Raw genomic sequence first — 22,516 nt, forward strand, 5'->3', positions numbered from 1 at the left:
CAGCCTTCTCTACATTGGTGAGACCAACACAGATTGGGGGACTGCTTTCTTGAGAACCTTCACTCCATCTACCACAAAAAGTAGGATTTCCCGGTGGCCTTCCCTTTTAATTCTACTCCCCATTCCCATTCCAAAATGTTGGTCCATAGCCTCTGCTACTGCCACCATGAGGCCACTCTTATGTTGGAGAAGCAACACCTCATATTCTGTCTGGGTAGCCTCAAACCTGACGGCATAAATGTCGATTTCTCTAACGTTCAGTAATTAATCCCACTTTCCCTTTCTCACTTTTTCATTCCCATTCTGGCTCCTGTCTTCTCTACTCCTCACCTATCCATCACCTCCCTCTAGTTCTGATCCTCCTTCCCTTTCTCCCATGGCCCACTATCCTCTCCTATCAGATTCCTTCTTCAGCCCTTTATCACTTCCACCCATCACCTCCCAGCTTCTTACTTCATTTTTCCACCCCCACCAACCCACCTTCCCCCTCACCTGGTCTCACTTATCGCCTGCCAGTTTGTGCTCCTCGCCTTCAACCCCCATCTCCTCCTTCTTGTTCTGGCTTCTGCCCCCTTGTTTCCAATCCCAATGAAGGATCTCGGCCCGAAACATCGACTGCTTATTCATTTCCATAGATTCTGGCCAGACTTGCTGAGCTTCTCCAGTATTTTGTGTGTGTTGCTATGAACGCCAAATGATAACAGAAACAGTTTGATTGAAACGCTCCTGTGGCCAAATAGTTCATAACATCACAATATAAAGAACACCCACATGAAAAGGGACTGTTCAGGCGGGACAATTGAAAACATCTCTCTGGAGGCATATTCCTGAATAGTAAATTGATAAATGGGAAGGAAGGAAATTAGAAGAGGAGAAGGTGGGATAGTTTAAATAGAATACTGAATTACCACACTGTCCTGGAGTTTGGATTGAACCCAATCCACACTGATCAGATGACAGTGGTTTCTAACTGTTAGATTTCAGTTTCCAGTGTAATCTACACTCAGTAGCCACTTTATTAGTTACTTCCTGTACCTAATAAAGTGGACATAGAGTATACGTTTGTAGTCTCCTGCTGCTGTAGCCCATTAACTTCAAGATGTGTTGTGCATTCAGAGATGCTCTTCTGCACACCACTGCTGAAATGTGTGGTTATCTGAATTACTGTCAGCTTGAACCACTTTGGCCATTCTCCCCTGATGTCCCTCATCAACAAGCATTTTTACCCACAGAACTGCCGCTTACTGGATGTTTTTTGCTTATCATACCATTCTCTGTAAACTCTAGAGACTGTTGTCTGTGAAAGTCCCAGGAGATCAGAAGTTTCTGAGATACTCAAACCTCCCCGTCTGGCACCAACAACCATTCCACAGTCAAAATCACTTAGATTACATTTCTTTGGTCTGAACAACTATTGAGCCTCCTGACTGTGTCGGCATGCTTTTATGCATTCAGTTGCTGCCACTTGATTGGCTGATTAGATATTTGTGTTAATGAGCAAGCTAATAAAGGGGTCACTGAGTGTCTGCAATGTCCGAATCTATTTCATAACGGCTACAAATCCCCATCTCACAGAACTCAAAATAATGTTCACCAAAGGGCTTTGAAGGCAGCAGTGAGGGAGAAAGTTGATGTCACAAAAAGGTTTTTCTTCTGACCTTGAAGTGTTCAGTGTTGATGTTGGCTGCCAAAATTGGAGATTTCTTCCCTTTCTAAAAACACTATGAAAACGAGGTGTTCACCAGGATGTATTAATTCTAATATTAGACTGTATTTCACACTTGTAAATCACATCCATGCCAATCTAGTACTGGTATCTCACCGGGGACAGTGGAAGGGAAAGAGATGAAAAAGGAATTACAAAGCCATCATTTTTGACGTTAAAAAATCTAACACGATGAATGTTTATGAAGAATGAATGTCACATACGAGGGAAAACAAATAATAAGGTACTAGAATAATAAGAACATAGTGTTCTTCAGGAAGTTAAAAATTACATATTTAAGATGTGCTGCTGAATTTTCAAGATTTTTAAAAATTAATATATTTATTTATTGAGTTACAGCACAGAATAGTCTCTTCCGGCCCTTTGAGCCATTAATCTCCCGATTTAATCCCGGCCTAATCACGAGACAATTTACAATGACCAATTAACCTACTAACCGATACATCTTTGGACTGTGGGAGGAAACTGGAGCACCCAGAGGAAGGGAAGCCCACACAGTCATGGGGAGAGCATGCAAACTCCTTCCAAGCAGTGATGGGAATTGAACCCAGGTCGTTGGTACCACTACACTACTGCTAATTAACTGTCCAAGGAATTAACACCTTACTGTTTCCTTGGGGTTGGATCCTCATATAACTTTCCCAAATGATGAACAATTACCTCGTGCTTTTCCAGTGTATATGACAGGTAAACATTTCTTGGGCTTCCATCTGGGTCCTGGAAGCCCAAGAAGAGTTGAATCCCCAAAAGGTGTTACTTGAGTGCCCAGACTTTGAATAGCAGCAGGTTATTGAACAACATAGCTCTGCTTCAGAGTTGTTAGTGATTTGGATTACGGATCCGATTCTGATTCAGATTCGTTTATCACACAAATGTTGAAATGTACAGTGAATTGTGTCATTTGCGTTAACAACCAACAGAACCCAACGATCTGCTGGGGGCAGCCCACAAGGATGCCCACAGTTGGTCAGGGCATGAGGGGTTACGGGGAGAAGGCATGAGATTGGGGCTGAGAGGAAAATTGGATCAGCCATGATGAAATGGCAGAGCAGACTCGATGGGCCAAATGGCCTAATTCTGCTCCTGTGTCGTATGGTCTTAAAACAGAACGCAACATAGTAGTGCTATCACTCGAGTGGAGTATGATGTTCACTGAAGGAGATGTCTATTGGTGGGTCCTCAAGTGGCCATAGGGGTTATCTGTTGGTGGGTCCTCAGGTGACTGTACGGATTGTCTATTGGTGGGTCCTCAGGTGACCGTAGGGATTGTCTATTGGTGGGTCCTCAGGTGATCGTAGGGATTGTCTATTGGTGGGTCCTCAGGTGACCGTAGGGATTGTCTATTGGTGGGTCCTCAGGTGACTGTAGGGGTTGTCTATTGGTGAGTCCTCAGGTGACTGTAGGGATTGTCTATTGGTGGGTCCTCAGGTGACCGTAGGGATTGTCTATTGGTGGGTCCTCAGGTGATCGTAGGGATTGTCTATTGGTGGATCCTCAGGTGATCGTAGGGATTGTCTATTGGTGGGTCCTCAGGTGATGATAGGGATTATCTATTGGTGGGTCCTCAGGTGACTGTAGGGATTGTCTATTGGTGGGTCCTCAGGTGACCGTAGGGATTGTCTGTTGGTGGGTCCTCAGGTGACCATAGGGATTGTCTATTGGTGGCTCCTCAGGTGACCGTAGGGATTGTCTATTGGAGGCCATCAGGTGACCGTAGGGATTGTCTATTGGTGGGTCCTCAGGTGAACGTAGGGGTTGTCTATTGGTGGGTCCTCAGGTGACTGTAGGGATTGTCTATTGGTGGGTCCTCAGGTGAACGTAGGGGTTGTCTATTGGTGGGTCCTCAGGTGACTGTAGGGATTGTCTATTGGTGGGTCCTCAGGTGACTGTAGGGATTGTCTATTGGTGGGTCCTCAGGTGACTGTAGGGATTGTCTATTGGTGGATCCTCAGGTGAACGTAGGGGTTGTCTATTGGTGGGTCCTCAGGTGACTGTAGGGATTGTCTATTGGTGGGTCCTCAGGTGAACGTAGGGGTTGTCTATTGGTGGGACCTCAGGTGACTGTAGGGATTGTCTATTGGTGGGTCCTCAGGTGATCGTAGGGATTGTCTATTGGTGGGTCCTCAGGTGACCGTAGGGATTGTCTATTGGTGGGTCCTCAGGTGACCGTAGGGATTGTCTATTGGTGACCCTCAGGTGACTGTAGTGGTTGTCTATTGGTGGTCCTCAGGTGACCGTAGGGATTGTCTATTGGTGGTCCTCAGGTGACTGTAGGGTTTGTCTATTGGTGGTCCTCAGGTGACTGTAGGGTTTGTCTATTGGTGGTCCTCAGGTGACCGTAGGGATTGTCTATTGGTGGGTCCTCAGGTGACTGTAGGGATTGTCTATTGGTGGTCCTCAGATGACTGTAGGGTTTGTCTATTGGTGGTCCTCAGATGACTGTAGGGTTTGTCTATTGGTGGTCCTCAGGTGACTGTAGGGATTGTCTATTGGTGGTCCTCAGGTGACCGTAGGGATTGTCTATTGGTGGGTCCTCAGGTGACTGTAGGGATTGTCTATTGGTGGGTCCTCAGGTGACTGTAGGGATTGTCTATTGGTGACCCTCAGGTGACTGTAGTGGTTGTCTATTGGTGGTCCTCAGGTGACTGTAGGGTTTGTCTATTGGTGGGTCCTCAGGTGACTGTAGGGATTGTCTATTGGTGGGTCCTCAGGTGACTGTAGGGTTTGTCTATTGGTGGTCCTCAGGTGACCATAGGGATTGTCCATTGGTGGGTCCTCAGGTGACTGTAGGGATTGTCTATTGGTGGGTCCTCAGGTGACTGTAGGGTTTGTCTGTTGGTGGGTCCCAGGTGACTGTAGGGATTGTCTATTGGTGGGTCCTCAGGTGACCGTAGGGGTTGTCTATTGGTGGGTTCTCAGGTGGCCGTAGGGGTTGTCTATTGGTGGGTCCTCAGGTGACTGTAGGGATTGTCTATTGGTGGGTCCTCAGGTGATCGTAGGGATTGTCTATTGGTGGATCCTCAGGTGATCGTAGGGATTGTCTATTGGTGGGTCCTCAGGTGACCGTAGGGATTGTCTATTGGTGGGTCCTCAGGTGACCGTAGGGATTGTCTATTGGTGGGTCCTCAGGTGACCTTAGGGATTGTCTATTGGTGACCCTCAGGTGACTGTAGGGATTGTCTATTGGTGGTCCTCAGGTGACTGTAGGGATTGTCTATTGGTGGTCCTCAGGTGACTGTAGGGTTTGTCTATTGGTGGTCCTCAGGTGACTGTAGGGTTTGTCTATTGGTGGTCCTCAGGTGACCGTAGGGATTGTCTATTGGTAGGTCCTCAGGTGACTGTAGGGATTGTCTATTGGTGGGTCCTCAGGTGACCGTAGGGATTGTCTATTGGTGGGTCCTCAGGTGACTGTTGGGTTTGTCTATTGGTGGGTCCTCAGGTGACTGTAGGGATTGTCTATTGGTGGGTCCTCAGGTGACTGTAGGGATTGTCTGTTGGTGGGTCCTCAGGTGACTGTAGTGGTTGTCTATTGGTGGGTCCTCAGGTGACTGTTGGGTTTGTCTATTGGTGGGTCCTCAGGTGACCGTAGGGATTGTCTATTGGTGGTCCTCAGGTGACTGTAGTGGTTGTCTATTGGTGGGTCCTCAGGTGACTGTAGGGATTGTCTATTGGTGGGTCCTCAGGTGACCGTAGGGATTGTCTATTGGTGGGCCCTCAGGTGACTGTAGGGATTGTCTATTGGTGGGTCCTCAGGTGACCGTAGGGATTGTCCATTGGTGGGTCCTCAGGTGACCGTAGGGGTTGTCTATTTGTGGGTCCTCAGGTGACCGTAGGGGTTGTCTATTGGTGGGTCCTCAGGTGACCGTAGGGATTGTCTATTGGTGGGCCCTCAGGTGACCGTAGGGGTTGTCTATTGGTGGGTCCTCAGGTGACCGTAGGGATTGTCTATTGGTGGGTCCTCAGGTGACTGTAGGGGTTGTCTATTGGTGGATCATCAGGTGACCGTAGGGATTGTCTATTGGTGGTCCTCAGGTGTCCGTAGGGATTGTCTATTGGTGGGTCCTCAGGTGACCGTAGGGATTTTCTATTGGTGGGTCCTCAGGTGACTGTAGGGATTGTCTATTGGTGGGTCCTTAGGTGGCCGTAGGGGTTGTCTATTGGTGGGTCCTCAGGTGATCGTAGGGATTGTCTATTGGTGGGTCCCAGGTGACTGTAGGGATTGTCTATTGGTGGGTCCTCAGGTGACCGTAGGGATTGTCTATTGGTGGGTCCTTAGGTGGCCGTAGGGGTTGTCTATTGGTGGGTCCTCAGGTGATCGTAGGGATTGTCTATTGGTGGGTCCCAGGTGACTGTAGGGATTGTCTATTGGTGGGTCCTCAGGTGACCGTAGGGATTGTCTATTGGTGGGTCCTCAGGTGAACGTAGGGGTTGTCTATTGGTGGGTCCTCAGGTGACTGTAGGGATTGCCTATTGGTGGGACCTCAGGTGATCGTAGGGATTGTCTATTGGTGGATCCTCAGGTGATCGTAGGGATTGTCTATTGGTGGGTCCTCAGGTGACCGTAGGGATTGTCTATTGGTGAGTCCTCAGGTGACCGTAGGGATTGTCTATTGGTGGGTCCTCAGGTGACCGTAGGGATTGTCTATTGGTGTGTCCTCAGGTGACCGTAGGTATTGTCTATTGGTGGGTCCTCAGGTGACCGTAGGGATTGTCTATTAGTGACCCTCAGGTGACTGTAGTGGTTGTCTATTGGTGGTCCTCAGGTGACTGTAGGGATTGTCTATTGGTGGTCCTCAGGTGACTGTAGGGATTGTCTATTGGTGGTCCTCAGGTGACTGTAGGGTTTGTCTATTGGTGGTCCTCAGGTGACTGTAGGGTTTGTCTATTGGTGGTCCTCAGGTGACCGTAGGGATTGTCTATTGGTAGGTCCTCAGGTGACTGTAGGGATTGTCTATTGGTGGGTCCTCAGGTGACTGTTGGGTTTGTCTATTGGTGGGTCCTCAGGTGACTGTAGGGATTGTCTATTGGTGGGTCCTCAGGTGACTGTAGGGATTGTCTATTGGTGGGTCCTCAGGTGACTGTAGGGATTGTCTATTGGTGGGTCATCAGGTGACCGTAGGGATTGTCTATTGGTGGGTCCTCAGGTGACTGTAGGGATTGTCTATTGGTGGGTCCTCAGGTGACTGTAGGGATTGTCTATTGGTGGGTTCTCAGGTAACTGTTGGGTTTGTCTATTGGTGGGTCCTCAGGTGACTGTAGGGATTGTCTATTGGTGGGTCCTCAGGTGACTGTAGGGTTTGTCTATTGGTGGGTCCTCAGGTGACTGTAGGGGTTGTCTATTGGTGGGTCCTCAGGTGACCGTAGGGGTTGTCTATTGGTGGGTCCTCAGGTGACTGTAGGGATTGTCTATTGGTGGTCCTCAGGTGACTGTAGTGGTTGTCTATTGGTGGGTCCTCAAGCGGCTGTAGATGCCGATCTAGAAGCCGCATATTCTAGACGAGGGGCTTCCAGACCTCACAACCTGCACCCGTCACCTCTTGCTGATCACCGCGGTTTTTATTGTGGGATGTTAGGGTGGTTTCCTTAATGGAGAATGCCTTGCGTAACTATGTTTAACATTGGGAGGCGAATGCACAGGCAGCCACCACTTGGTCCTTGACAGATCAGTGGCATGGAGTGCCAGAAGACTGGAGACTCTTCACTGCCGTTGTGATATGTCATCAACTTCCACCAGTTCCACTGTTGGCGTTTTGGCTGGATCTCTTTTTGTTTGTAATCTCCCCCTTGAACTTACCATCATGGGTGACCCTACCAGGAGCTAAACTCCAGACAATATCACCCTCGGGATGTCAGAAACTCACAAACCTCTCCACCACGACAAGCTGACAATCCTCTGAGAGGAGAACACAAACCAACTATCCATTCCTCCCTTACACCCACATTCACCGTCCTCCAGGACAGACCAACTCATGATTTGCAGGCATTGGGTTTAATTCCTGCTACTGCCAGTAAGGAGTTATCCCTGTGACCACGTGGGTTTCCTCCAGTCCCTCCTGTTTCTGGCCAGTAGATTAATTGGTCATTGTAAATTGTCCCATGATTTGGCTAGAATTAAATTTGGGGTTTGCTGGGCACCATTTGCTCAAAGGGCCAGAAGGGCCTGTTCCACACTGTATATCATCAAAATAAAAAAAAATTAAATGGTCTCTGACCGAAACATTGACTATTTACTCTTTTCCATAGATGCTGCCTGACCAGTTGAGTTCCTCCAGTGTTTTGTGTGTGTTGCTCTAGATTTCCAGCATCTGCAGAATCTCTTGTGTTCAAACTTCATATCACTTGCCTGACAGGAGAAGAGAGAAGTGAGAATGACCAGGATGGGAGAGGTCCTTGATTAAGCTGTTTGTGATACAGCTTTTATCCGTTTTCAGTGGAAGCCAGGAGGAGTGGGATACTTGTTTAAACTCTCCCTAAATGAAGCTCAGCTGGAGTTTGAAGGGTTGGAAGATGAACTTATGAATTCTGTTGTATCTGTGCCCAAATATTCAGTGAAGTGCGCTGACAAGGTGGACATTGTAGTCACTCAACAAATGTGAGTTATGAACAGCAGTGGCCACTCAGCCCATCAAGCCTGTTTACTGGCTAATCAGATCTTGGCTGATCTGCTTTTTGAAAACTCAACCCTCATGAACTTCCACCTTCTCATTTATGAAGATTCTAGCTATTCATTAATAATAATCAATAATCAATCACATCTTGTGATTTCCCAGCTTTCATGACTTTCGAGAGAGACAAAGTGGCCCCATCATCATCTTAAACTGGTTTCTCCTTATATGGGACAGTTACCTCCCAACTTCCCCACACTTATTCCAGTTAAGAAATGTTCCCCCAGCCCAGGATCTTACACACTCCATGGCCACTTTATTCGGGATATTGTTAATGCAAATATCTAATCATCCAATCATGTTGCTGCAACTCCATGCATAAAAGCATGCAGATGTGGCCAAGAAGTTAAGTTCAAACATCAGAATTGGGAGGAATTGTGATCTAAGTGACTTTGACTGTGGAATGACTGTTGGTGTCAGACAGGGTGGTTTGAGTATCTTAGAAATTGCTGATCTCCTGGGATGTTCATGCACGACAGTCTCTGGAGCTTATAGAGAATGGTGAGAAAAACAAAACAAAAAAAAAACATCCAGTGAGTGGTAGCTCTGTGTGTGAAATTGCCTTGTTAATGAGAGAAGTCAAAGGTTAATGGCCAGACTGGTTTGAGCTGACTGGAAGGCGACAGTAACTCAAATAAGTGTATGTTACAACAGTGATGTGCAGAACGTCATCCCTGAACGTATATGTCAACCCTTGAAGTGGATGGGCTACAGCAGCAGAAGACCACGAACATACACTCAGTGGCCACTTTATTAGGTAAAAAAGGTACAGTACCTAATAAAGCGGCCACTGAGGGTCAGTTTCAATGAAGTCCTATTTCACCCCTTCAGAAGCCCGCACACATCTCAGAACACGCCCGTTCCAGAAAGCAGTTCGCTCAACAGGAAGGCACTGTAGCACAGCGGTCAATGTTAAGCTTTAAAACTCCAGCGCCCCGGGTTCAGTTCTGCAAGGAGTTTGTACGTTCTCCCCGTGACCGCTTGGGTTTTCCCTAGGTACTCCGATCTCCTCCCTCGGTCCAAGGACCTACCACTTGATAGGTTAATTGGTCACGTGTGTAATTGGCGGCGCGGGTTCATTGGGCCTGTAATCGTGCTATATCTCTAAAATAACTAAAATCAAAATTAATAAACCTTCACCGAAATATTTCTAATGCGGCAACATCCTTCCCTTAAGTAAAGAAACCGATACTGGACGGGTTCGACCTGCGCAAAAACTGTCCTGTAAACTACAACAGCACTAACTCATACTTTAAAAAAACATCTAGGTTCCCACCGGTATCAAAATGGCTTGATGTTAACTCAGAAGGGAAGCTGAACGTTCGTCGACCTGTCTGTCCAATGCTGATTGAATCCTGCAGGCACTGTCAGATTGCATAGAGCGGGAAGAAAAACAAACTGTCACGCCGTTATCCCTCTCTGCGGATGATCGCAGAGACCCAGGTACAATACTCTGAACTTCATGAGGGTTATTCAATTGTTGGCGACACCGTCCGGGGAGATTTGATACTGAGTGAGGGCGCTGAAGAGGCTTGTCAGGATACTGCCTGGATTACATGGCGCATCTATCAGGAGAGGCTGGACGAACTTGGGTCCATGTCTCTGGAGCGGCGGAGGTTGTAGTGGTGGGGGCGGGGGAGGTGGAGATCTGATAAAGGTTTATAAGAGGCATAAGAGTATCTTTTTTTCCTCAGGGCTGAAATGTCTAATACCAGGTGAGAGGGGTAATTTCAAAGGAGATGTGAGGGGCAAGTTTTTTTACACATAGCGTGGTGGTAGAATGCACTGCTTGGGGTGCTGGTAGAGGTAGGCATTATGGATTTTAGAGGCATTTAGATGGGCACATGGATGTGAGGAAAATGGAAGGAGATGGACATTGCATAGGCGGAAGTGGTTAGTTGGCCATTTGATTACTAATTTAATTGAGTACTAATTTAAACAAAAGGCCTTTTCCTATATTGTGTTCTATTTTTGTACGTTTAGTTTCTGAGTGGGTGGCGAATCTCTGTCATAAATGGGAACTTGCCCTCACTTGTCCGTCTTCCTGGTCCTCTGTGTTCTTTCCATCTCATCTCTATTGTGACACTGACGGGTCTGGGATGCGCAGGTGATAAACCCGAGAGATTCTGCGGATGCTGACAATCCGGAGCAACGCGCATACACAGGCGCGCGCGCACATACACAATGCTGAAGGAACTCAGCAGGTCAGGCAACATCTCAGGAAAGGATTGAACAGCCGACGTTCCGGGCCGAGACACCAGTTCCGATGAAGGGTCTCGGGCCCAAGCATCGACTGTTTATTCCTCTCCATAGAAGCTGCCTGATCTGCTGAGTTCCTCCAGCATTTTGCGTGTGTGTGTGTGTGTCGCCCCGTGCAGACGCGCTGTTCTGAATTTTTTTTAAAAAAAAGAGGAACTATTTGTAAACATTGCTTTGGAGTCGAGGGCAGCTCCAAACACAGAGAAAATACTTTGGGAAAACATTAGTGGATTGGATTGAAAATCTCCAAAAGTCGGAGCTCATTGAGTGTGCGCGGGTGAAGGTGGGAATATTCTTTAATTAATTGGACAGATTATGTCACTGGGTCGTACGTATCGCACCCCCTTTCCTTTCACTGACAGCCTACGATGGTTAAATGGGCCAACTTAGCAGCGGCAGAGAGGGCAAATCATGTTTCGTCTCTGAACTAAAGCGTGACTCCCAGAAACAAAAATGTAGGTTTAAAATAAATTGTATGAGGCTTTTCAGAAGTAATAACTTGCTATGTCTTTAAAACAGAAATTCTGGTCTTTTTTAGAAATCTAAAGAGGGGGGAGATTATTTTAAGAAACTTTAACATTTTATGGAGATTATACAACTTTTAGGAAGTGGGTTTTATCAAGCGTTCTGACACGGCTGATCCGCTTAAGGTTTATTGATGGAAAGTGTCGGGAGGGGATAACTTTATCTCGAACTGTGAGGTTAAAATCGAATTTTAAAACCGCTGCTAGTTTCGTCCTCGCCCGGAAATAAGAGAAAGGTAATCAGTTAGAAAAACGCTTCAGCGAGAAGGTGGGTCGATAGCGGATCAATAAGCATTTCGCCAAGATAATGTACACGGCGGCGAGTACCTTTCCGAGATGTCAGGTACGGGGAGACAGATTAGAGCGACGGCAGAGGTCGAAGTGTTAGATCTAAGTAAAGCGAACAAGTCATCCCTGCGTGAGCGCTGGGGATATCACGGGTCGAAACAGTTCCCGCATTTTAACGGCTTCGCTCGGAAGGAGAAACTACGGGGAGAGGAACTTGTAGCGAGCGTATACATGAGGATGCCTGCTATCAAGAAGGAGAAAACCGATGGGGAAATGGTCACTCGGGGGCTGCTGGACAGTCTTCCCGAATATCTGGCCCCTCTGTCCATCCCAATGGTGACCCCACACCCTGCGCCTTACGACCACATCTTCAGCCGGCGCCACCGTGCCTTCCTGGGGCTTCCCGAGGCTGCCCACCCGGGCGACCTGATGCTAGAGCGCTTCCATTCCGTTCCAGATTTCCAGCCGATCTTTGACAACGGGGAACCCTGCATCGAAGTAGAGTGCGGAGAAAACAAAGCCCTCCTCTACATCCATAAACTGTGCCAAGGCAGCAAGGGACCCTCCATCCGCTACCGGGGCGAGTGGCTGACCCCCAATGAATTTCAGTTCGTCAGCGGCAGAGAGACAGCCAAGGACTGGAAACGGAGCATAAGGCACAAAGGTGGGTGCATGCGAGGGTGAAGCTAGAGGGAGAGAGAGGGAGGACAAGGAAAGAGAGCGAGGTTCGGAGAGAGAAGGAGGGAGAGAGAGCGAGGTTGAGAAAGAGAAATGGAGAGAGGGAAGGTGTGTGTATGTGTGTGTGAGTGAAAGAGAGAGAGAGCTTTGCTTCTGTCAATAGAGGGGAGGAAGAGGTTGCAATGTGATTATTGTACACTTGGGGACAGTCCGTGTTTTGAGGAAGTTAACGTGCGTAAAAGTTGGATCAACCGCACCGGGTGCAGGTAAACTGGGCCAATAGATGATTTGTTCAACCAATAATTAACTAACGCCAACCCAGCAGACGATCAAAAGGTGATAATGGTTACTTACACCTGACCTCTTCCGCACCCCCCCCCCCCGCTCCTCCCCTCCCCCAGGTTACCTAGCAGCAGCGATATTTTGTTTCGCGGGGGGGGGGGGGGTGGAGTGGTGGTTGGAGGGATGTACTTGTCTGCCGCTGGCCTGTGAAGTTTGGGAAATGAGAGAGAGGAGAGACACGAACCAAAAAGTCAGACAGCCGGGAGAAGCCGTATCCCAGACACAGCCGTCAGGATGGCTCTGGCTAAGCAGAAATTATAAATAATTGAACCTTTGTGTATGTGTGTGTTTTGGGGAGGTGGGGAAAGGAGTGGCACGGTTTGTTATACGGTGCTTTTGCCGGTGAACGGTTCGAAAGTTTAAGGGAAACCGGGAAGCAAGCGAGTCCGGCCGTGAGATCAAGTGAGTTAAACGGCTGTCTGTATTCATTAACACGAGCTGGCCGGGGGTGGAGCGGGTTGGGTGGGGGGGGGGGCTGTTGTGGAGGAATGTATTAAGAGGCTGGTTGAGTCGGGAAGTGAGGATGGAATGCGATTCCTCGCTCCCTGGGCCAGCAGTGTTCTTGATATGGTCAGTGACAGCGCCGGTAACTGCGGGCTTGGCGAGTTTCCATGCTGAAGTGCGGGTGGTTCTCGCTGGGGAGGCGTGGGTGGGACCTGCTGCCCACCCGCGGCGTTGCCGGCGCGGCTGTTTTAACTCTTGCGGTGTGGTAGTGGTGCTGGCGGCTCGCCATGTGCAGTTGCCCCTGGAACGGAGCCGGGCCGGGGGAGCTGTCGTCTGCTGCCGAGTGTGAGTCACTGTCTGGCTTTAGTGTGTTCTTCACTCTGGCTTACGGTGACCCCCTCCCCCTTATAGTGTCTCTGCGAGGGGCACCCTGGGCAGAGACACCGTTCTTTGGTATCCAGTGACAGGACAGTGGTCCCTCTGGTATTCAGTGACTCCCAGACAGTGTCCATAGAGAGACGCTGGTCTTTGGCATCCAGTGACTGTAACAGTGTCTGTACAGAGACACTTGTCTCTCTGATATACAGTGACACTGGTATTCAGTGACTTTCTGACAATGTCTGGACAGAGGCTCCTGTCCCCCTCGTATCCAGCGACCATCTGACAGTGTTTCGGCAGAGACACTTGTCTCTCTGATAATCCATTGGATCCCTGGCAGTGCCTGGGCGGGGAACACTGGCCCCTCTGGCCAGGCAGCGACTCCCGGACACCGTCCTGAGAGAGTTGGTCTCGACAGCAGCCTGGCTCTGACGGTGTGAGCCTCTCTCTCGCACTGTTGCTCTGAGACTCGGCTTCTGGCCGTGCGAAGCGTCTGCTGCACCGTCTGGCTTCGCCGCGCCACTCTCTCGCAGGTCCTGCCAGTATTACGGTATTAGTCTCTCTGGCTCTTTGACTCTGCATCTGGCTGCGCTAAGTGTCTGGCTTCGGGCTGTGCTCCCCCCCCGCCCCCCCGGTGCGCTCTTTACCAGCGTGTGCCTCGGCCTCTACAAACAACATTCGCCAGCCATTGTTACAAATAAGCAAAACTGCCGCACTTCCTCAAGAGTTGCGTCGCTTTAATTGTAAACCAACAATTTTCTGCTCGTGTGACAGAGCCGAGATGAAAGAGGAGGAAGGGAAATGCGCTTCCCGGTATTTTTAAGGTCGCGTTGCCGTGGTTGTAGGGATCGCTCGTAGCCTCGCCAATGTGTATTTAAGGAGGACCGTGCACACTTGAGAGGTGAATTAATAAGAATTTCCTCCTCACACAAACGGTGGCGTTGCGCAGCTCGCATTATTTTTTTTCTCACAGTAATTTCATTTATTTTCCTCTCTAACGCAGGGAAAAGTTTGAAGACACTTATGTCAAAGGGAATCTTACAGGTACACCCGCCAATCTGTGACTGTCCCGGTTGCCGAATTTCATCTCCGGTGGTAAGTCCTGCTAACTTTAAAAAAAAATTAATATCTCTTTCCGTCGTGGTTGTGGATGCAGAAGTATTTTATAAGAAAAGTATATATATTAATGCAATGAAAATCGTGCTGATTGACTTTTGTTAAGACAATAACGATGTGATTATTAGTGGGGGGTCTCGTTTCTGTTGGTGGGGGGTTAATACAAGCTCAGAAAACAAACAGCCGCGACTTTAAACTCACACGCCGGAAACCTTCGGTGAAACTCAAAACAACTGATGGTCCTTTCCTGACTTGACCACCCCCTAGTGAATGACAAACACAATCTAAGCCGCCTCTCTCCTCACTATCAATCACCAGAGTCCAGTCTCGGTCTCTTCCCAGGGGCGGAGGGTGGGAGGATTCTAGGTCGTTAATCAATTTACCGGCTTCAATCACCTCCAAATACTGTGGGCTATTTTTGTAAAAGAAAAAAAGTTTGGCCAATTCGCTTCAAGGCGCGTTCTCTCTTGGTCTTCCTGTGGAAGTTGCTTGCACGGGTTTAAGATGATTAAACTAACACGTCGGGCGACCTTAAGAGGACTGCCACAAGAAAACAGCGATTTTGTACAATTTTCTGTTTAAGTAATCAAATAGTCGCGTTGGTGTCAGCTCAATTAAGAAAAAGAAGCAGAAGTCAGTCACTCGGGCCCCCGGGACAGTCCAGCCACTCAATTACTAATCCATTCCTGGCGCTAGCTTCTTATTCCTTTCTGTTCCCCATATCCTTCGACTTCCCCTTCAGAAGCCAAGGATCCGTCTATCTCGAGTCTGTATGTATTCAATGAGTCAGTCCCCATAACTGTCCAGGAGAGAGGATTCCAAACGCGCACACTCCTCTGAGAGCAGACATTCCCTCAAGATGCACTTAACATTTAACTTTTTAAGATTACTTGGAAATGTTTATGTCTTAGTAAAGTCACCTCATTCGTCTGAAGTTTAATTAATTTTGCGTTCATTCTGCATGCATTGCCACATAGCATAAATGGAAAATCTAAGTCAATGCATTTTCCACTTTCAACCACTTACCTAGTTCTCAGTGTCTGGTTTGATTAAATGGCACAATAACAATAATGAACCCCTCCTCTGCATTTAGTACTTATGGGTATGGATGTTTAGCAATACATGAAATGCTGGAGAGCATCCGAACATGCTGCATCACTGCATGGTATGTAAACTGCACTGCGGCAGAGAGAATGGGTATTCAAGACTGCCCAACACATCCACCGTACCATCAAGGACGTGTGTGTGTGTGCAGAAAGGTCAACAATATTATAGGGGGTCCCACCCACCCTGCTCATGGTCTGTTTGTCCCACTCCCATCAGCGAGGAGGCTGTATAACATCCACACCAGGACTCAAGTAGTCAGGCTGATCAACACCTCCACCCACTAACCCACCCCTCCACACCCCCAAGCACCACTACTTTATCAGTCACCTTATGAACAGACACTCCTGTGCCTAGCGTCACTTTATGGCCATACAATCAATCTATGTGGATAAGCTCTCTTATGAATTTATATTAATTGCGTTTTTCATATTGTGTTCTTTATCTTTTTTTTGTCGACCCAGATCCAGAGTAACAATTATTTCATTTTCCTTTACACTTGTGTATTGGAAATGACAAACAATCTTGAATCTTAGAAACATAGAAGACCTACAGCACAATACAGGCCCTTTGGCCCACAAAGCTGTGCCGAACATGTCCCTACCTCAGAACTACCTAGGCTTTACTCATAGCCCTCTATTTTTTAAACTCAATATGGCCATCCAGGAGTCTCTTAAAAGACTCAATCATTTCTGCCTCCAGCACTGCCACTGGCAGCCCATTCCACGCACTCACCACTCTGTTTTTTTAAAAAAACTTACCCCTGACATCTCCCCTGTACCTACTTCCAAGCACCTTAAAATTATGTCCCCTCATGCTAGCCATTTCAGCCCTGGGAAAAAGCCTCTGACTATCCACACGATCAATGCCTCTCATTATCTTGTACACCTCTATCAGGTCACCTCTCATCCTCTGTCGCTCCAAGGAGGAGAGGCCAAGTTCACTCAACCTATTCTCGTAAGGTATGCACCCCAATCCAGACAACATCCTTGTAAATCTCCTCTGCACCCTTTCTATGAATCTTGAATCAGACGGTTTCTATGAAGGGATATACCTTAACCAAAGGAGATTCTGCAAATGCTTGAAATCCAAAGCAACACACACAAAATGGACAAATCATAAACACAAGGACATTGGTTGTTTGTCAGTCTTTCTGTGTAGTTTTTCATTGATTTGATTTTATTTCTTGATTCTACTGTGAATGCCTGCAGGAAAATAAATCTGAGGGTTGACAAATATGTACTTTGATAATAAATTTACTTTGAACTTTTAAGTTTGGACAAGAGATTCTGCAGGTGCTGGAAATCCGGAGTTAACACACAAAATGCTGAAGGAACTCAGCAGGTGAGGCAGCATTTGTGGAGGGAAGTAAACAGTTGACATTTCAGTTCTGATGAAGGGTTTTGGCCCGAAATGTTGACAGTTTATTTCGTAACATAGATACTGCCTGAGCTGCTGAGTTCCTCCAGCGTTTTGTGTGTTGTTTCTTTGGAGGGGAAATGGAAAGTTGACATTTCAGTAAAGATACTTCATTAAAGTTCAAAGTAGATTTTATTATCAAGGTACATATATGCCACCATATACAACTCTGGATTCATTTTCCTGTGGACATACTCAGCAAATCTATAGAATAGTACCTATAACAGGATCAATGAAAGATCAAATGGAGTGCAGAAGACAACAAATTGTGCAAATGCAAATATAAATAAATAGCAATAGATGATGAGAACTTAAGATAATGCAATAAAAGCCCTTAAAGTGATGTACTGGGCTGAATCCACTACCTTTTTTTTCTGTTCAAAGCTATTTGTGTATCCATGCCAGGCCGTGACACAAGCAACGAATGCACTCTCCCCCGCACATCTATAGAAGTTTGTCAAAGTTTAGATGTCATGCAGAATCTTCGCAGACTCCTAAGGAAGTAGAGGCGCTGCCATGCTTTCTTTGCAATTCCACTCATGTTCTGGGTGCAGGACAGATCCTCTGAAATAGTAACACTGAGGAATTTAAAGTTCATAACCCTCTGATCCTCTGATGAGAACTGTCTCATGGACTTGTGGTTTCCCCCTGCTGAAGTCTACAGTTAGTTCCTTGGTCCTGCTGACATTGAGTGAGAGGTTGTTGTTATGACACCACTCAGTCTGCTAGATGTGGGATTGATAAATGCTGCCTGACCCTCTGAGTTCCTTCAGTGTTTTGTGTGTGTCACTCCAGATTTTCGGCATCTGCAGAATCTCTTTTGTGTCTGGATATTGATTCGTGACGTACTTTCCACACTGCTGTTTCAGTGGCACTGGAGTATCTCGTATGTGTCTGTCCATTTTGAACTATTGTTTGAGAAATAGTAAGTCTATTGCGGGAGCAGGTCCAACACAGAGATGGCTGCAAGTGGATGTTGAGTTTCAGAAGCCACAGTAAGTGGTTGGACCATTCTACAACTTTAAACAGAGCAATTTTAGTGGAGTTTAGGGAGACTGGCACTGGAGAGGGACAGAGGAGGTTGACGAGAATGATCCTGGCAATAAAAGTATTAACATATGAGGCATGTTTGTAGCTCTGAGCCTGTATTCACTGGAGTTTAGAAGAATGAGGGGGAGGGATCTCATTGAAACCTACTGAATATTGACAGGCCTAGACAGAATGGATGTGGAGAGGACATTTGCTATATTGGGGGTGGTCTGGGACCAGAGGGCATAACCTCAGAATAGAAGGATGTTCCTTTAGAACAGAGATGAGGAGTGATTTCTTAGCCAGGAGGTGGTGAATCTGCAGAATTTATTGCCACAAATGGCTGTGGAGGCCAAATCATCGGGTATGTTTAAACTGGAGGCTGAAAGGTTCTTGATTAGTCAAGATGTTTAAGGTTATGGGGAGAGGGGTTGAGAGGGATAATAAGTCAGCTATGCTGGAATGGCAGAGCAGACATGATGGGCTGAATGGCCTAATTCTGCTCCTATGGTTCTTTTGAGGCTGTGCCCCCTGGTCCTAGATTCCCTCACTATTGGAAACATCCTTTCCACGTCTATGCTATCCAGGCCTTTCAATATTCGATAGGTTTCAATGAGAGCCCACCTTCATTCTTCTAAACTCCAGTGAGTGCAGGCCCAGAGCTATAAAATGTTCCTCATACTTTAACCCCTTCATTCCCAGGATCATTCTTCTGAACCTCCTCCAGACCCTCTGCAATGTCAGTATATCCTTTCTTAAATAAGGGGCCCAAAACTGCTCACAACACTCCAAGTGTGGTCTGACCAATGCCTTATAAATCCTCAGCATCACATCCTTGTTCTTATATTCTAGTCCTCTTTAAATGAATGCTAACATTGTATTTGCTATCTCTGATTTGAGTTCATTCCCTGGTTAGAAAAGAGTCTACACCCTTATTCCTTCTACCAAAGTGTGTGACCATGCACTTCCTGACAATGTATTCCATCTTCTTCATGGGTTACCTTTTTGCCCATTCTTTTAACCTGTCCAATCCTTCAGCAAGTTACCTGCTTCTTCAACAATACCTGCCCCACCACCTATCTTTATATAGTCTGCAAATAAGGAGGTCCTTTTACCACTGAGAAGTGACGAAGCAAATGATAGAAACGACACCTCCACAGTATAATTAAGGATTTCTCCCAATGCCTGTAGGACACTCAGCTGTGTACTCTTGACTATGATACAGAGAACGAGGTGGTGAGATTTTGTTTTTATTTAGAAATACAGTGCAGAACAGACTCTGCCAGCCCAATGAGCCATGTTGCATGGCAACCCATCTATTTAGCCCCAGCCTAATCACAGGACAATTTCAATAACAAATTAACCTACTAACCCGTACATCTTTGGAATGTGGGAGGAAACCAGAGCACCCAGAGGAAACAAAGGTTCATTTTATTATCAAAGTATGTATGGAGAATACAACTCTGAGATTCGTCTTCTCCAGATAGACATGAAATACAGAAAAACCATTGAAGTCTGTGAATGAAAAAACATCAACCCGTCCTTCCCCCCCCCCCCCCGACACAATAAAGTGGATCACTCACCCGGACTTGACAGCTAAATGATCTTTCCCCTAACCCCCAAGCCCCTCCCAAAAAAACCCAGTGAGAGTAATGTCAAACCCCCAACCCCTCTCTCGCACACAAAAACCTAACAGATCACTCACACTGAAAATCACCAACAAGAAAACCCTCCCTCGCCAAAAAAAGTAGCATATTGCCCTCCCGCCAATCAGCAACGAGAAAGAAAGCACAGAAAACTGAAGGAGACTAATATAAACTACAGCCCACACTAATAATCAGATAAATCTCAGAATTTTGAAAGCATCCTCAGTCAGCATCGAGGAGAGCAACGTCTCCAGCTCGGTCTTCCCATGGGGAGCAATCGCTGACCCACAGCCTTCATCTGCCAATCCGAGTCCTCTCAACCTCAGTCCGACGCGGCTGCGTAAAACCCATGAGGTTCATGGAGAGACCATACAAACTCCTTGCAGATGTTGCCGGAAATGAACTCTGAACTCTGGTATGCCCCGATCTGTAATAACGTCGCACTAACTGCTATTCTACTGTGGTGATGGTGGGGGGGGGGAGGCTAGGAGTTGATGAACTCTGAGGGGATGCATGTTTGATCCTAACATCAACATGTCACAATCAAAATGCACCCAAAGATATTTGGCACCAGCATGAGGTTCCCTGTACATGACTTTCATTGATAACGAAATAAATAGTGCACAAATAATCATAGCATTGAAATCTCAATCTTTCATTTTTTTTTAAATCCTCCTGTACTTTATTTCACATGCTCTGAAAGTGACTCTAATTAACTGTGGATGAATTTTAAAGAACTGGACATTGCCATTTCTAAAGTTTTTGATGGGACTGATGTGAAGACCTTTCTTTTGATTGGATTTCAACCCACAGCCTAGTTGTAGGATTCATTGCCAAACCCTTTTCCTATTGCATTATCAGCTAACAGAATTCAAGTTCAAATTCAATTTTATTTTATTTAACCATACTGCGTCCCCGATCAGGGTAATGAGAAGCCATGGGAGCAGGTGGTGGATGGTCGTATGAGTAGCTGGTCCATATCACAAGACCTGGTTATGCGACCACTGACACCAGGCAGACAATCTCTGAAGGGTATTGATAATGGCTGGGGCCACCCGTCTTGTAAAGACACTGCCCAGAAGAAGGCAATGGCAAACCCCTTCTGTTGGAAAAAAAATTGCCAAGAACAATCATGGTCATGGAAAGACCACGATCGCCCACATCATACGACACAGAATGTAACAAATGGATGATACTTGTATACTGCCAAATGAAACAACGTTCCTCCAGACCGAAGTGCACAACATAGCACATATAACTCATACATAACACAAAGGCAATACTGCTACAAATAAATTAACAAATAATAAGGTGAATATACAACTTCAGTCAAAAAATAAACAGTAACGCAACTGGCGCTTCAGAAGTGATGACACCTGTGTGGTGGCAGCGGGTTCAGTTGTCTCAAGGCCTGGGGCAGTTTTTAAAATGTAATGGGGTATGCACTTGAAAGAGAAGAATTTATCAGGCTAATTGGAAAGGACAGCAGCATGGATTAATTGGATAGCTCTTTAAAAGACATGGCATTGACTTGGTAGGTCAAGTAACTCGTTCCTTGCTACATTGGGGGAACTTAGTCTCTTCCCAGTTCCTACCCAACTATAAAGGTTCAGCAGTAAAAGATGTCTAATCAGTAAATAAGGTCAAGCTGTTTCCTGTCCTAACAGACCTTGTCCTAATGCTAGTGTCTTCTATCTGATGGTGGGTGGGTCGAAGAGATCACTGCAATTTCTAAGTTATAATGCAATTTATTCTGTACAGTATAACTTGAGATATTCATGTCCCCACATGTGTGTTCATGTTGTAATTGAAGAAGACCATTTACTTCAGGCAGTCTGTAAGGCCGCCGACCTTGTAGTTTGTAATTTGGTTTAGGTTGTATCAGGCTTATAATTGTATAAAATTATTGTAGCCTTGGTGTCAATTGTTAGTCGTCTCCGTGCCTTGTGGCACATCGGGCAGTATTTTTTGCAGTTCCTTTTGCATTTGTCTGTTTTTTTACGAGGCCGAGTTGCTAGCTTGACGCTCAGCCCAGCACAGGTGGAAAGCATGCAAGCAGTCGTCTGAATTCGAACCTGAGACCACTCCCCTCAAAGTCTGGTGCAGATGCCACTTCACCACCAGCTGGCGAGTTGTCAATGCTTTGTCTGTGTTCTCTTTACTTTTCTTTCTTCTCCGTCAGTGTAGCACAACATAACAGGATTGGCGTTAGGTGGGAGAGAGTGATGTTTAGTAGTGATGTTTGTAGTGGTTAGCTACAACGCTTTACAGTACCAGCGACCCCAGTTCCATTGCTGCTGCTGCCTGTAAGGAGTTTGTATGTTCTTCCTGTGACTTTGTGGGTTTTCAATAGGTACCCCCAAAATCCAAAGACCCATTGTTTTTTTGTAGGTTGATTGGTCATTGTAAATCTTCCTGTGATTAGGCTGGTGATAAATTGGGGGTTGCTGGGCCTGTTCTGCACTGTATCTCAATAAACAAATAAAAACCCTCCTGGTTCCTTGGACTGCATCTGCAGTCAACAAACAATCAGTGGCCACAGTATTAGATGCTTCCTGTACCTAATAAAGTAGCCGCTGACTGTACATTCTTGGTCTATGCAGCCCATCCACTTCAAGTTTCGATGTGTTGTGCTTTCAGAGATGCTCTTTTGCACACTGCTGTTGTAATGTGTGGTTACTTGCGTTACTGTCGCCTTCCTGTCGGCCTCAACCAGTCAGGCCATTCTTTAACAAGGGACTATAACACAGTCATGCATTTTCAAGATCTGTTTCATATTGTTAATGATGGGCAGTTACTCAGAAATATTTTCCTGGTAACTTCATTGCTGTTAATGAACTTTGGAAATGGTCATTTTGTTATCCAAGTTATGTTAAAAATTGAAGTTTATTGAAATCC

General features: G+C 46.5%; 1 protein-coding gene across 14 annotated transcripts in view; it reads left to right on the forward strand.

Annotated features, from left to right (window-relative positions):
• The window catches only part of samd11 (sterile alpha motif domain containing 11), a 347,655-nt gene that overhangs the window by 24,946 nt on the left and 300,193 nt on the right, over window positions 1-22,516 (forward strand). Inside the window, exons 2-3 of one of the 14 annotated variants that reach the window (XM_059952307.1) lie at window positions 9,660-9,834; window positions 14,308-14,399. In XM_059952307.1, the coding sequence (XP_059808290.1) occupies window positions 14,328-14,399 (72 nt within the window). In that variant the 5' untranslated portion in view covers window positions 9,660-9,834; window positions 14,308-14,327. Of the gene's footprint in view, window positions 1-9,659; window positions 9,835-10,914; window positions 10,934-11,064; window positions 11,106-11,158; window positions 12,127-12,631; window positions 12,885-13,009; window positions 13,053-13,166; window positions 13,272-13,677; window positions 13,855-14,045; window positions 14,206-14,307; window positions 14,400-22,516 lie in introns of those variants that run through there. The other 13 variants (XM_059952312.1, XM_059952311.1, XM_059952300.1 and 10 more) reach the window with 13 other exon arrangements.

This window comes from Hypanus sabinus, chromosome 27 (assembly GCF_030144855.1).
Source record: "Hypanus sabinus isolate sHypSab1 chromosome 27, sHypSab1.hap1, whole genome shotgun sequence".
Lineage (NCBI taxonomy): Eukaryota > Metazoa > Chordata > Chondrichthyes > Myliobatiformes > Dasyatidae > Hypanus > Hypanus sabinus.